The sequence below is a fragment of the Hippoglossus stenolepis genome, chromosome 22 (genome assembly GCF_022539355.2).
Source record: "Hippoglossus stenolepis isolate QCI-W04-F060 chromosome 22, HSTE1.2, whole genome shotgun sequence".
Taxonomy (NCBI): Eukaryota; Metazoa; Chordata; class Actinopteri; order Pleuronectiformes; family Pleuronectidae; genus Hippoglossus; species Hippoglossus stenolepis.
The window spans coordinates 10,536,152-10,550,045 of NC_061504.1; the positions used below are offsets into that span (position 1 = coordinate 10,536,152).

Below are 13,894 nucleotides of genomic sequence, written 5' to 3' on the forward strand. Positions count from 1 at the left end.
ATGTGTGTGTGTGTGTAATACAGGCCTCATCACCTGCAACAGATGGGAAGTTGGACAGATCTGAGAGCAGACGTACAGTTAGTCGATCTTTGTTTCAACTTCTGTGTGAGGGTGTAAAATTACAGTTTCCACATAAAGAGGAAGAAAAGTCACTCACATATCATTCTTGGAATGCTAGAGAGACCCCCACCCCCACCCTCTTCATCTACCTATCAATAGCAATATGCAGCTGGGCTATAAAAGTGATTCATTGTGTGTGAGGGACTGACATAGTTGACAGTTGGTTCTGTGAGTCCGTTTGTCTTGTGCGGCCAATTCACACAGATACCAGACGTCTGTCACATTTATTTTTGACCGAGTCCACGTGTCAGTGTGCATGTGAGCTAAAAATACACCAACTGTGAGAAAAGAACACAAGATGACCATAGTGACCTTCCAGGAAAACAAGCCAGGGACTAAAAACAATCACGACAACAACCACTCGGTTCCCTTTACGATTTATTTTTAGTTGATGTCCACCACACTGACCCGGTATCAGTTCCCTGCTGCAGAGCTCATGGGGGGGATTAGAGCAGGTGTGGTACTTTCCACCAGATGATATGGACACTGATTCCATAGAGACCCCGGCCAACACACAGACTCATGCAGATAAACATAAAGCATTTAGAGAAGCCGCTGCATGCATGCAGTTTGACTTGATGTACAGTGTATACCTATAAATACACAAACATATAGGTATATATATATATTTGTATATTTACATATGTTTAAATATATATATATTTATATAAATGTGTATATATATAATACTGATATGCTATAACATTAAAGGCAGCTTTTCACAAGTAGAATGTTATGTCAAATACATACATTTATATCTATAATGCACATATACAGTATGTGTGTGTGTATATAGATATGTTATATATTATGCATTTATGTGTGTTTGTGTATAAAATTTATAAAATAAGCGTATGCCAATACAATGCAGTGAGATGCCCAAAGTAGAATATCACAAGTAGAATATTATGTCATTCATATATAATATCTATATACGAATCAATGGTGTGTGTGTGTTTGCTAATACAATGCAGTCAGATGTCCAATTAGCTAATTGTTAAGTTAAAATATCACAAGAAGAATATTTCATCAAATTTCCCAAATCAACTTGCTGCTAGATTTTCTTTTTATGAATGAATCAGGCTTAAACTGCAGCTCAGTATTTATTTGAACACATTCAAATACTATAATTCTGCTGCAGCTCAGAGACTCGTATTACATCTCCCTGCAGAGCACGGACACCTCTGTCCATCCTGACGATAATGTCCTGAACTGATGATGCAGTGACCACCCTGAGTGCACAGACGCCACTTACACGCAGGAAGTCGGTTCATTTTACGGCCCCTCTATTGACAGTTGGACGGATATGACAAAGTGCGGTGCTTGAGTAGAGGAAGTTTGATTCTCAGACACTTAGCTGAAGGAATTCATTGTGCTTTCTCCGCCGCTGTGGTCATTGAACAGCGGCGTGTTGTGTGGAGTGTAGCCAGTATGTGAGCCAAGCTCAGTTCTATCCAAATGTGCTTTTAAATGAAGTATATATATCATACTCCATATTCCACACACACCACTAATTAATACTTTTATTGAATATGTTTACATAATTGATACGCTTAATATAGATTTATGAATTCATCTTTGGAACCCGCCAGCACCCGGAGAAAAAGAAAACAGTCGTACTGAAAACACCAAATGGTTATATTTCAACATACAGTTCAACCAACAACACATCGTATTTACAATTTTACAGTGAAGTAGACAAATTACCAGTAAACAGTTCAGCTCATTTCAAAATGCCGTTGTCTAGATGCACGAATACTTTTTTTTTTTTAAACGTCAACATTATTAAAATGTAAAGCGATTACTGCAGTGCAAATATCCAGTATATTTTTTTTGAATGAGTAAGAAATCAGTTTGTGCCTCGTCAGACATCTCAGCGTGTTTTCACCTTCATCACTGTTAGTCGCTCCATCATCATCATCAGATTTCCACAGTAACGAATGGCCCTCTTTTATCCACGCTTGTACTATCGTAGATGAGGTGGAACCTCCACCTAGAAAATGACAATGGTACATTAGCTTTAAATTTCATAGATCATATTTGTGCCTTTTAAACAATATCATGGTGAGAGCAGATATAGAAATGAGAAGAATCAAAGAATCAATAGTTTTCCTAAAGACAAGTCAACTTTTGAGATCACGGCTTTGGACTGATACGAGTTTGGACTGATACACCCTTCGACATTGCGTCGTGATGTCGACAGATAAAGATTTTATCGGTGTGATTTGTCGCCTGTGTGTTTGTTGTGTGCTGTTGTGGTAACGTATCGTAGATGTCTTTATCAAAGCTCTGGTGAACAGCTTCTATAAATACCTGCACTAAGTGGCAGGAATTTCACAGCTAGGAGACCCCGCCATCTGAGGGCAGAGCTGATTTTCCACTCCAACCACGTAACAAGCCTTGCTAGCGCTTCAGCCGCGGTAATGTGCCGGGCGAAAAATAGCAAACACTCGATGTAACAATAGAGACATGCTCAGTTTTCAAGCAAGTCCGTCTGGTTTATTCTTCGTCTGATTGTCTGTGTTTTCAAGTATCTTCCGGTTTAGTGTGAGAATACTTGACATTTTCATTGGCCGTTTGTCATTCTTTCCTGTGTCTCTCTGGCTGTAAAAGCTGGTGGTAGGCAGACAAAAGGCTGTGTAGAGACCCGATGACTCAGACACCAATGACTCTGTGTCATCCTCATCTAAATTCAACTTCCTACTCGCCACTTTGCCTCTAGAGGCACAGTTTTTTTCCTTTAGCACTTTGCTGAACTGCTTGTGGAGGAGAAATGGTTCTCGCAGATGTTTTCTAAATAACCCAGCGTCAATCTGATGCAGTATTTAGGGAACAAAACCGGGGGCAAAATTGGGGGCTTAATTGAAACATAATTCGATCGTCCCAATTGTTCCACTCACCCGTTTCAGGTTGCACATGCTGTTGCTGCGGATGGACTCCATCAGCTGGTCGTGGGCTGACCTCAGTGGCGTGGAAGGCCGGCTGACCTCCTCTGCCCCCCTCCTCTCCAGCAACACGGGCCTCAGCGCGTTCTTCAGCTCCTTAAGGATGCTGCTGGTCTCGTCTTTCTGCTTGCCCTTCTTGCCTTTCTTCCCCTTGGCCTTCGTCGACTTCTTGCTGCCCGCCTCGTGCGCCTTGATGACCTCCGCGATCATCCTGGTGGGCTTCGTCTTCTCTTTCTGCGGGGGAGGCAGCGGTGGCGGGGGAGGTGGTGGAGGAGGAGGTGGTGGCGGAGGAGGAGGTGGAGCAGGTGGGGTCTGCTTCTTCGGCAGGTCACGACGGGGGAGTTTGGGTGAGGACCAAGGTGAGCTGTAGGGTGATGAACTAGGTGTTCCTCTCTAGATATAGAGACAGGGAAATAGATCAATTCAATCATTGACATCTTTCAGTCGGACCAGTGATAAATCTCGTTTTGGGGCAAAGTTACGTACTAGTGCAGTGGTCCGGGGGTTGACGGCTCCCTCTGTCCCCCCTTGTTGTCCCTGCTGCTGCTGCTGCTGCTGCCTCTGCTCCTGAAGCCGTTTCTGTCTCTTGCGGTCCTGGTTCCTGGTGAGGATCCCAGTCATGCTCATCCTGGGACCAGGGAGGTTGAATTGGTATCCCAGCTTGATCAAGGTGCAGTTGTCCCTCAGAATCTTCACCATCTCCATCTCCACCTGTGGGACGAAGTTTCAGGAAGGAAGACAGGGTTACAGATGGGTTGTTTAGGTGAAGGAACCAAAGTAGAAGATCAGGGAAGAGAACCAACCTGTCCTCCACACATGTGTCTCTGGTTGTGGAACCGAAGCTCAGTCAGGGTGTTGTTTCCTGGAAGGGCTTGAACCAGCGCCATTACGCCCTTTCCAGTCACATAGTTGGACTCTATATTCAGGCTGGTGATGGACGAGTTCTCCCTCAGCATCTTAGCGGTGGCCAGGGCCACAGGGTCGTCGGCGTGAGTGTTCGCGAGGCTAAAGATCTGCACGTGTGTGTTGGACCGCAGGGCTTCAGCGAATCGGATTAGGGTGTCCTAAGAAGGAAATGAGAGCATATTGAATGCCGTTTGACCTGTTTACAACAAATATATATTTAGGAAGCGTAATAGTTCATTCAATGGGATGATGGATAAAGGACCATTGACTCTCCACCACCACCACTTAAAATATTCAACACTTCAGAAGGACCAGTGTTTATCAAGCCAACACAAGAGTTCTAGCTCTTTTGAGATGCAATCGTTACCCACAATACTAAATTGAGCACATTAAGCAATTAGCTGCAACTTACAAACTAAAACCACTTGCTCCATTTCAACAGTAACCTCAGAGGACACCGTGTTTTTGTTCATTTTCCAGTCACAGGAAGTGTTTGTATCATATGTGTACTGTAAGTGCGGTGTCCATTACTCAACCACAGTGAGATTCCTTGTTCTAAAATGAAAGTTGGCATACGGTCAAAAGTAACTCAACAGTGAGGAGCAGGATGCTAGCTAGCAGGAAGCTGTTTATCTCGGAGAGAACTCCACCATGTTGGAAACTGATAGCTATTACAGAAAAATGTAGAGCTTGTACCTTGTATGTTGGAATGAAGGAGGTCATAACTTTATTAGAAACTGTTAATATGTTAGATTTAATCATGTGATATCCACACAATTTGTAGTGTTTTTTCTAAGAGACACGTTAAAGCGTCCAATTTCTTGAAAAATGCAGTAGATTTGATTGTTTGATTTATTTACGATTTTTCTAAACTTCTAATTTAGCTACTGACATAACTTGGGTGGAAAATTTGCAAATGTTGCTAAAATATTAAACGTTCCCTCAAGTGACTGGTATTTTTTCCGTGACTAGTTTTACATTTTGTCTTGAAAGGCCTACTCGTCCGTGTTCGTACCTGTGAGATGTCTTCAATATTGTTGAGATTGACCTCTGTGAGTTCAGGATCGTCGCTCAGGACTCGTTGCAGAGCTTCGTCAACAACCGTCGGGTTTCCGGTCGCGTTGGTGTCAGCAGGTGGAGGGGGAGGAGTCAGTCTAACAGGCTCCACCCTCTGAGGTTTTAGTAGTTTTGCGGTTTCGGCCCATGACGTCCCAGAATCTTTTGAGGGTTCAAGTTTTGATTTATTTTCTTGTTCCTCCTCTTCCTCCTCCTCTTCCTCCTCCTCCTCCTCCTCCTCCTCCTCCTCCTCTGTTGCAGCTTCCTCCTCTTCCTCACTGTCTTCTTCTTCTTCTTCTTCTTCCTCTTCTTCTTCATCTTCATCATTCTGTTTTTCCTCCTCTTCTTCCTTCCTTTGATATTTTTTCTGTTCTTTCTCATTTTCATCATCTTTGTCATCCTCTGCTTCACTGTTTTCTTCTGTCACACACTCCTCGTCTTCCTCCTGTTCTTCATCCTGTATTTTAAAAGTGTTTGGAAATGCAATATTGTTATTATGAGTACCTTTTTTTCTTTAAAACCTATGGAACAAACACATATTGTAAAATAACAGATGGTTTTAAGGAAGCTGTGGGTATTTGGTATAATTTTACTTCCTATTAGTTCTCTAAACAACTTCTTACTTTTAGCTTTTTTTGTTAATCTGTCCTGAATTCCATCTGATACAACTTCAAACAAGCTGACACGGCCTCTGGCACATTTCGCAAATGCCAAGCAAATCTAATTAAACACCATCACTGACCAGTTTGGGGCTTCCTCCACCTATTTCGTCCTCCAGCAGTCTACGTGTCTCGCTTTCCCAGTACTTCATGAGGGCCTCTCTGCTGAAGGTGCCCGTCGAGGTCTTGTCCGTCTGGTCTCTCTGCCTGAGTCCGATGGGCACGTTGGCGTCAGGATCGATGTCCGCCAGCTCCTTTTCCAGCTCGGCAATCTCCTCGGGGCTGAGGGAAGCCAGAAGCTCGTCCTCGTCAACATCTTCGTATTTGCTCAGCTCTCGTCTGTATCCAAAACAACTCATGGCCAAAGCGGGAGCCGCACAGACCAGTAAGAATCACTTTGAGATAACACAGATAGACCGGTTTTGGAGTCGCATGTGACCCAGAGTTTACCCCAAAATAAAGGAGAAATATTGAGATAGAGAATCCAACAAGAGACGAGATCCGTTGTGAGGCGGCTGGTGAGCCAAGGACATAAGTCCAATAAGTCCAGTCAAGGAGATCTTTTCCAGGGAAGGTGTTTGGACGTTCGCGCTCTAGCTGGGTGCTTGTGATGATGAGCATCCACTCCTGTCTCAACCCGATCTGTCCTGACTGCCTGTTTCGCTGTGAGGAAGAACCTTTGTGTGTGTGTCAGTGTCCTCTCCTCTCTAATCTCCCCAGCTGCTGTTCAGGCCTTAAGAGAGGGATCAGAGGGGAACATAGCGAAGTGCGGGCCCCATGATGCAGCGTCTTTTTTGGGAGGCAGTGCTCTGAGAGACAGAGCCACAAAAAGCATGTGAGCTCAGACACTGTGAGGCCTGTCAACGTAGCAGTCTGTCACCGCGGCCTGAGCGGCTTTGTTCGTGGCCAAAAAAGACCAACTGGACCCAACGGACACACGGAACAAGAAAGATAAACAGAGATAATGTGTCATCCCCAAATATCGACACAGGCTCGTTCTCCGCATGTCCAATAGTCCAGAGGTGTTGGCTCATCTTCCATTTTTAATGTCAACTAATCTGGATGGTGATAAAAATCATATCACTGTGGAGATAGAACATTTGGAGGCAGGGACAAGGAAGACAGGAAGTGCTGACTGATTTATTGATGTGAAGTTGTTTTTTAACCTGGTGATTAAATGTACTCTACACAACTTCAAGACCAAGGTATGAGCTTAGATATTTATAGTTTTTCTTTGTAGTTTTTGTTTTTATTTTTGACGTGAGTGGGATTAACCAACACATAACCTCTAATGTGGACAAGAATAGAGCTTATTGGGTTTTTAGCCCAACGTAGCCCAGGGGATGGTCAACTCATAGTCTGTGTAGAAAGATGGACGACGCGTCTCCACATGCGGATACAGGGCCGCCATCTTGTGCTTTTGAAGTAAATTTGAGGAAGAGTCTACTCAGGGTGATCTTGATGTGGAGCCACAGTATCGAGGTCTCACTGATACACACACTCGACCAATCACGAGTCAGTCTCAGCTGTCAATCATCACGTTTCACCCTGTTGTAATAGCATCAAAAAAACGAATTAAAAACCTCATTAGAAAAATTTAATCTTGAACAAACAGAGTGGTTAGAACTACCTAAAATGACAGAAACCATTTTTACGTGTGCTTTTTAGTTTGGTACATGTCCCATCCACTTACAAGGAGGAGGCAGGGTTCATGATCTATACTGCAGCCAGCCACCAGGGGGCGATTGAGATGCTTTGGCGTCACTTTTGGGGAGCTGTCATGTCCATACTTATATACAGTCTGTGTGTCACCTGGTCGCCCCTCCACTTTGGTCCAGACTACAAATATTTCTGGATTGTCATAAAGTTAAATGTTCCACAAAGGCTGAATCTTACAGATTTACCTTTAAAGCCACAGTGAAGTTAACATCTGTGTTTTTAAGTGACCCCCTCAGCCGGATAGAATTGAACAATCGCTTTTTATCTCCTTTGTTTATGACCGGACTTCCAAAAGTTATCACTTTCCTCGGCCTTTGCTGTAGATCTGGTCGAGAACAGATTTCTACTCATCTGGAAGTTATTTACACGCAGACCTGCCATGTGGTTAACACTGTATTACTCATGTACACACAGACGCAACACAAGTACATGCTTTCCAAACGCAGACACATGAGCTGCATACATACATACCTCATCATCTGGGTCATCGCTCCACATCGCCTCCAGAGAACATAACGAAAGAATTATAGAGATATTGTTCCAGGCATTTATAGGGATGAATAATGGTCAGAGATCTTTTACAGAATAGTTGTTTTAATACACATACAGAATGAAAAATGACACATATTGCTGCTCTGGTGAATTCAGCCATTTTTATTACAAAATAGAAGAAAAAAACATTTTTATTTTCAAATCTCATATTACATAATTCATACAGTGAATTTGTAGCTTATATCTTTCCAAAACATTTTACACCTCATCTATACAGGAATAAATAATGCATTTTATAGCTTACGCATGTGATATGATATGATATATGACAATATTTACTAGATGGGTAGAAATTAGATATTCTAACATTTTGAACCCTTGAGGAAATATTCTCATAAACATGTGACATATAAAAGATATTCCAGTTAAAACTATTTACGAGTGCTTTGTTAACATGAGTTGTTCACGTAGAGGAGAGGTCAGCGTACAGGTCGTACTCTCTGTAGGTCAGGAAGCTCTTCAGTCTCGGAGGAAAAGGAGCAGCAGCCATGGCTTTGGGGTCGTTCAGCGCCCTGAGGCTCATGTGACGTCTGATCACCAATCGACACAAGTGCTGCAAGGAGCGAGGTTTGCCTTGGGACACACACACATATAAACATATAACCTCCAGTTGTATGTAAAGTCAAATTTACAACATGTATGTTTGTTTTATTTTACTCAGTATGTCAGAGATCTCATCCCACTCTGGCCTTCTCTCCAGGATGCATCTGAGGTCCGGACAGATCCTGACGTAGTCGACGTAGTCCAGGAGCATCCTCACCACGCTGCCCGCCAGGTGTGTGAGCCACGACACCGACACAAACTCACAGAACTGAAAAAGCAAAAAATAAGTAAACTGGATTATTTTTAACGGCTCATTTATTATCCGACGGGCTTAATGACTTGATGAAAAAAGGTGTCTTTCTTTGTATTGCTCTTACTGGGACCACAGTAGGTTGACTGTAAATTTGGTAGACTTGGTTATGGAGGTCAATCCAGGTACTGTCCATTTCTTCACCGTCGGCATGGCAACACTGGAAACACCTAGCAGGGGCGGTGTAGCAGAGACGTATTGTTGTAATCGTATTTTGTACATGACCGCTTTTCACGTTGAATCCAAGTTAAAACTCAAATTAAATCAATACAATTTTAATTGATTTGACAGAAGCTCTACGTACTTGTCAGCGCGGTATCCGCTGTTGAGCAGCAGCCGCAGCATGACCTGGTTCCTGAGGCAGTACTGCAGGGCTGTGGGAAACACTGTGTTACTGATCACCCTGAAGTAACAGTTCACCTCGGCTCCGTAGGACAGCAGCAGCTGCACCAGCTCGTACCTGCACAGAAAAGGTTACAGCGACAACGACATCAACCTTGCTACCACTTATCAATGAATAAACACTTCCACACCAAGCACCTCTCGGCTCGTATAGCGACCAGGATGCATTGCAGCGGGTCCAGGTCGGTTCTCGCTCCAGCCGCCAGCAACATCTCAGCACAGGTCATGTCATCGTTGGACACGGCGAAGTACAGAGGCGTCTTCCTGAGGTCCCCGTAGTTCTCTGAAACAAGATTTACACAAGATAAGTTGCTTAAAGCTTTTGCAAAAGATTAGGAATTCAAATTATTTAAATGAATTAATTCATTTAACAGGAACAATGTTTTTCGTGTGTTTAAGAAAGTGATTGATGCCTGACGTTTGTCATATTTTTCACACTTGAAAGTCTTTGCCACTGGTTTGAATGTAGCTTTAGCTTATTATCTGCAATTAGCTTCACCTTTTCGGGACCCCCTGGTTTACACTTATTACCATATGTAGCTAGAATGGCACTCAATAGAGCACATACCTCCACCAAGGTCCAACAGACCCCTTAAATTTAATCAAGCTGCATCAGAATTTACACCCTCATAGATATCATTCCTCTGATTATGCTGCATTTTTCTCATCAAAATCCGGGAACGTTTCCCATTGAAATTGGTGAAAATGTCCCAAACTCAAAATTCCTGTATCCGTCCCTTTGTCCAGATCCAAGCAAAAATGTAATGATTTCCTTCTTGGCTCATGTCCCATCCCTCCACAAGGTTTTGTGGAAATTTGTGAAGTATCTTTTATGTAATGCTGTTCACAAACAAATAAACAAAAAATTACTATTGTGCGTACGCTCCCCGTTTTAAGAGAAATGTCTTGCCTGCATTAGTACATGTATGTGTCCAGAGATCCGGCCCTGCATGTATTCATCAATACACTTCCTGACCCATACCAGAGATGTGCGTGTGCAGCAGGGCGCTGACATCATATCCTCTCTGTATGAGCAGCTCCAGACACTCAACCTGTCCCCCGTCAGCTGCTGAGTGGACGGGGCTCTGGCCTGAGAGACGGATCGCTCGCTTTGTGGTGATGGGGATGAGAGTCCTCAGGGCTCTGCAGCGAGAGAGAGAGAGAGGGAGGAGGGGGCGGGTAGAAACAGTGAAAATGCGAAGGGGAAGAAAACAGGACATAGACAAAAATGTTCATTAGACTGTGGTTTGATGGGAGTGAAAAACAGCGATCAACAGAAGGCTCTTTGTGGAAATGAGTGGAGTGAAAACACTGCCGAGCTGTGAGGTGGAGACGGACATGTTCTCGAAATTCATGTTAATTTGTCTTGGGCAATTTCTTTCTTTCGGGCCTTCACGACTGCGTTGAGCTTTTGGCATGAGAAAATGGCCAGATTTGATTGTGTCAGGGTGACTGACTGTTCTTTCGGTGCGTGCACAGTCACACAGCTTCAGAAAATAAAGGTTAACTCGCAGTATGTGTCCTTCGTATGCGGCTCTGTGGATGGGCAGCTGGCAGGCATAGCTGGCCACATTCGGGTTGGCTCCGTGCTGCAGGAGCAGCTTGATGCAGTCCAGGTTTCCAGATCCCGACGCGTCATACAGGACCGTGTCTCCATTGCTGGCCTGGGCGTTCACGTCGCCACCTAGTGGAGGACAGGGACAACACAGCAGGGTCTTGATGTGTACGCTGTGCACACAGTGGGTTTCTTGACAGCGTTTGAGCACGTTTACCGTTCTGTATGAGCAGGTCCAACGCTTCAGTGTTGCCGTATTCAGCCGCAACCCCCAGAGGTGTCACCCCGTGTCCGTCTCGGCCCGTCACTTTGGCTCCGTGTCGAAGCAGCAGCGCCAGGATGGCTGGACAACCCACCTGGAGGAGGCGAGGAAACAAGGAAGGATAGAGGAGCTGAAGACAAGAGAAAGTGTTGTCTTCTGATTTTGACATGTGTAGCCGCCATTTATGCCTCGTAATCACCTTTGCAGCTTCATGGATGGCCGTGCACTTAGTGAGACACATCTGCTCCACATAGGCCCCTCCCATGATGAGGGATAGAGCCATGTCATATGACCTTTCTCTCACGGCTGCAAGATGTACAGAATACAGAGAAAACATACTTATGAAGGATTTTTGATTAAAAACTTTTAGGCTAAAGGTCAAAGCAGTTTTCAATCTTTGCAATTCTTATGTCAGCATGCTAACAATGCTGGCTTTTGATGTCATTTGGCACTAGAGTCTGCACAGTAGGATCTGGTGTGGAGCCACAGTTCGAGCTCCCAACAACACATGTGCTCCACCAATCAGGAGTCAGTCTTAACTGTCAATCATTACGTTTCACCACATTTTTATAACATCAAATAACTATTTAAAATGTATCCCCAAAAAATGTGCCCTTGAACATACGTCAGTGTGATAAGAACTATCCACGTCCAATTCATTAACATGGAGGAGGCGGGGTTTATGACCTGTACAGCAGCCAGCCACCAGGTGGCGATTGAGATGCTTTGGCTTCACTTTGGGGAGCTGTCATGTCGTCCATCTTTATGATTATCTTAGTTTTGTTGTATGTAGTCATGTTGGTATGCTAATAGTTGATAATATGGTAACAACTAAATACGCTGAGTTTGTGACTGATGTATGAGCGTTGGCTACGTGTGTGTGTGTGTGTGTGTGGGTGTGGGTGTGTGTGTGTGTGTGTGTGTGTGTGTCCACCAATGAGCAGAGGAGACTCGTTCCTGCTGTTGGTGCTGTGTGGTGAGGCTCCGTGCTGCAGCAGCATCCTGACGTTTTCCACCAGGCCGGCCTCCGCCGCCAGAGTCAGAGCCGTGTCCCCGTCCTGCGTCTGCTCCTCCAGGGTCAGCTCTGTGGAGGTCACCACCACTGTGAACACACCATCATATGTTAAAGATACCCTCCACATCTCCGGGCTCTTCCCTTTACACTTTACACCCCCAGCCTGTTGCACTGAGCTCTCACCCTGCAGCAGCGCATCCAGGATCTCAGGCTGCGGCTGCACAGCTGCTACGTGCAGAGGCAGCCGGGCCCTGCTGTCGCTCACTCTGAAGGCAGACACACAGCCTGACAGCTCCTGCAGTGCACACACATCACCTGTGGAGAACAAACCAAGACCACATACAGAACACACACAAACACACACACACACACACACAAATTTGCTATATGTATGCTCAACAGTGATTTCATGCACATACACTCGCAAGAACATGAATTTACTTTACTTTTGTTAATCTCTAGGTGCTTCTACCTTATGCAACTTAACATAGTGTCACCTGTTATTTTGTTACCCTAACAGCAGATGCAGATATAGTTTTTAGCCCCAACAAGGAAAGAAAGAGGAAGAATTGAAATAGGAAGCTTGCCTTTATAAATGGCCGACATTATCTTCACAAAGTCTTCACTGTTTGGTTCTTTCCTGATGAGCAAGAGAAGAAAAGTGGATCAAATTAAAGATTTTACTGCAGAAACACAATGAAACAGAGTCAAAACAGTGTTGGGGCTGTTTTCAAGCAATTAAGCAAAAAGTGCAACATTAAAAGACTGCAAGAGTTGTAAATGATGAAAAACTTACATAAAAACATACATAAAACATATAGAGGTATGCTTATACACATAAAAAGATAAAAACTCTATAATAATAACTCTTAATAACTCAGTGACAGTAATAAAGATTGAAGAAGAAGTACTTTTCATGGGTTTGGACTCCTACCTGTGTGTTTGTACTGAACATGGCAGCTTGAAGGCATCTTGAACGCTCTCTTGAATGGCAAACTCAATCAGCCCCTCATTTATACCTTCTCGCTCCGAGTCGTCCATCTCTATTATGACGGGCAGTAAAATATGTTTCCAGGTTTAAAGTTTCAACTTTATCTATATCTGTCCAGCTGTATCTGTAAAACACACAGTGGAACGAACTTGCGTTTCTCAGAAACACACAGTTAAAAAACAACACAAAAAACACATAATTAAAGGCACAATAGATACTTTGGTGCAACAGTAGGTGTAGCTTGTTTGGGACTGTGTAAATTAAGCAGTTTTATGGCCTGCGGGGAAAAGCTGCCACAAACTGTGCTCTTTTTCTTTTGACGTCAACACTGAGCTTCCTGAATGATTTCTCATCATTAAAAAGGAGTTTTGCTACATGTGCGGGCAGATTTTACTCGTTAAATTCAACATGTCTGCATTGTGGGTGCCTTGTCCGGTCCTGCAGACGTGCAACTTGTTTATCAGTGACTGACTTCTGGCAGCGTTCACACTTGAAATGCCGTCACATGTGAGTAAATCAGTATGTGCGCTCGCATCTGATTGGATCCCAGAAATGAAGTGATATTTTTGATATTAGTCCGATCGTTTTCCTCTCACCTGTTCACGTGACAGTGTTCTGTTGAACGCTCCAACTTGCAGACTGTTTTTGTTTTTGCAGCGTCCTGAGTCCTCTGGGTTATATTTAGTCGTGACCTGCTGTGGAGTGTGGACGACCTGACTCAGCTCAGAGTGTGTCTGTCACACGCTCAGCTCCAGAAAACCAAGCACCCCCCCCCTCCCTGGTAGCTCCACTTTGTTTCATCACACACAAACAAAACACACGTTACATGTTTGCAGAACGTTACATGTCCAAGATCTTC

The 13,894-nt window shown here is 44.0% G+C and overlaps 2 protein-coding genes across 3 annotated transcripts; both read right to left on the reverse strand.

Annotated features, from left to right (window-relative positions):
- Positions 1-1,740: 1,740 nt before the first annotated feature.
- Positions 1,741-6,529, reverse strand: lmod2b (leiomodin 2 (cardiac) b). The gene is made up of 6 exons (XM_035147268.2): positions 5,770-6,529; positions 4,987-5,484; positions 3,869-4,129; positions 3,552-3,776; positions 3,021-3,458; positions 1,741-2,113 (listed from the first exon to the last, which is right to left on the reverse strand). Exons 1-6 carry the CDS (start codon positions 6,043-6,045, stop codon positions 2,087-2,089), a joined length of 1,725 nt encoding a protein of 574 aa, XP_035003159.2. The 5' UTR covers positions 6,046-6,529; the 3' UTR covers positions 1,741-2,086.
- A 1,507-nt stretch (positions 6,530-8,036) lies between these two features.
- On the reverse strand, positions 8,037-13,768 carry asb15b (ankyrin repeat and SOCS box containing 15b). 2 transcript variants are annotated; one of them, XM_035147768.2, is made up of 14 exons: positions 13,632-13,768; positions 12,979-13,087; positions 12,632-12,684; positions 12,228-12,359; positions 11,964-12,131; positions 11,229-11,335; positions 10,985-11,123; positions 10,725-10,896; positions 10,195-10,355; positions 9,351-9,495; positions 9,115-9,270; positions 8,878-8,980; positions 8,615-8,768; positions 8,037-8,530 (listed from the first exon to the last, which is right to left on the reverse strand). In XM_035147768.2, the coding sequence occupies exons 2-14, from the start codon at positions 13,083-13,085 to the stop codon at positions 8,361-8,363; spliced, it is 1,767 nt and encodes a 588-aa protein (XP_035003659.1). In that variant the 5' UTR covers positions 13,086-13,087; positions 13,632-13,768; the 3' UTR covers positions 8,037-8,360. The 2 variants fall into 2 exon arrangements, with proteins under 2 accessions (XP_035003659.1, XP_035003660.1); XM_035147769.2 differs by having other exon boundaries at positions 12,979-13,159; positions 13,632-13,756.
- Between the last annotated feature and the right edge of the window lie 126 nt (positions 13,769-13,894).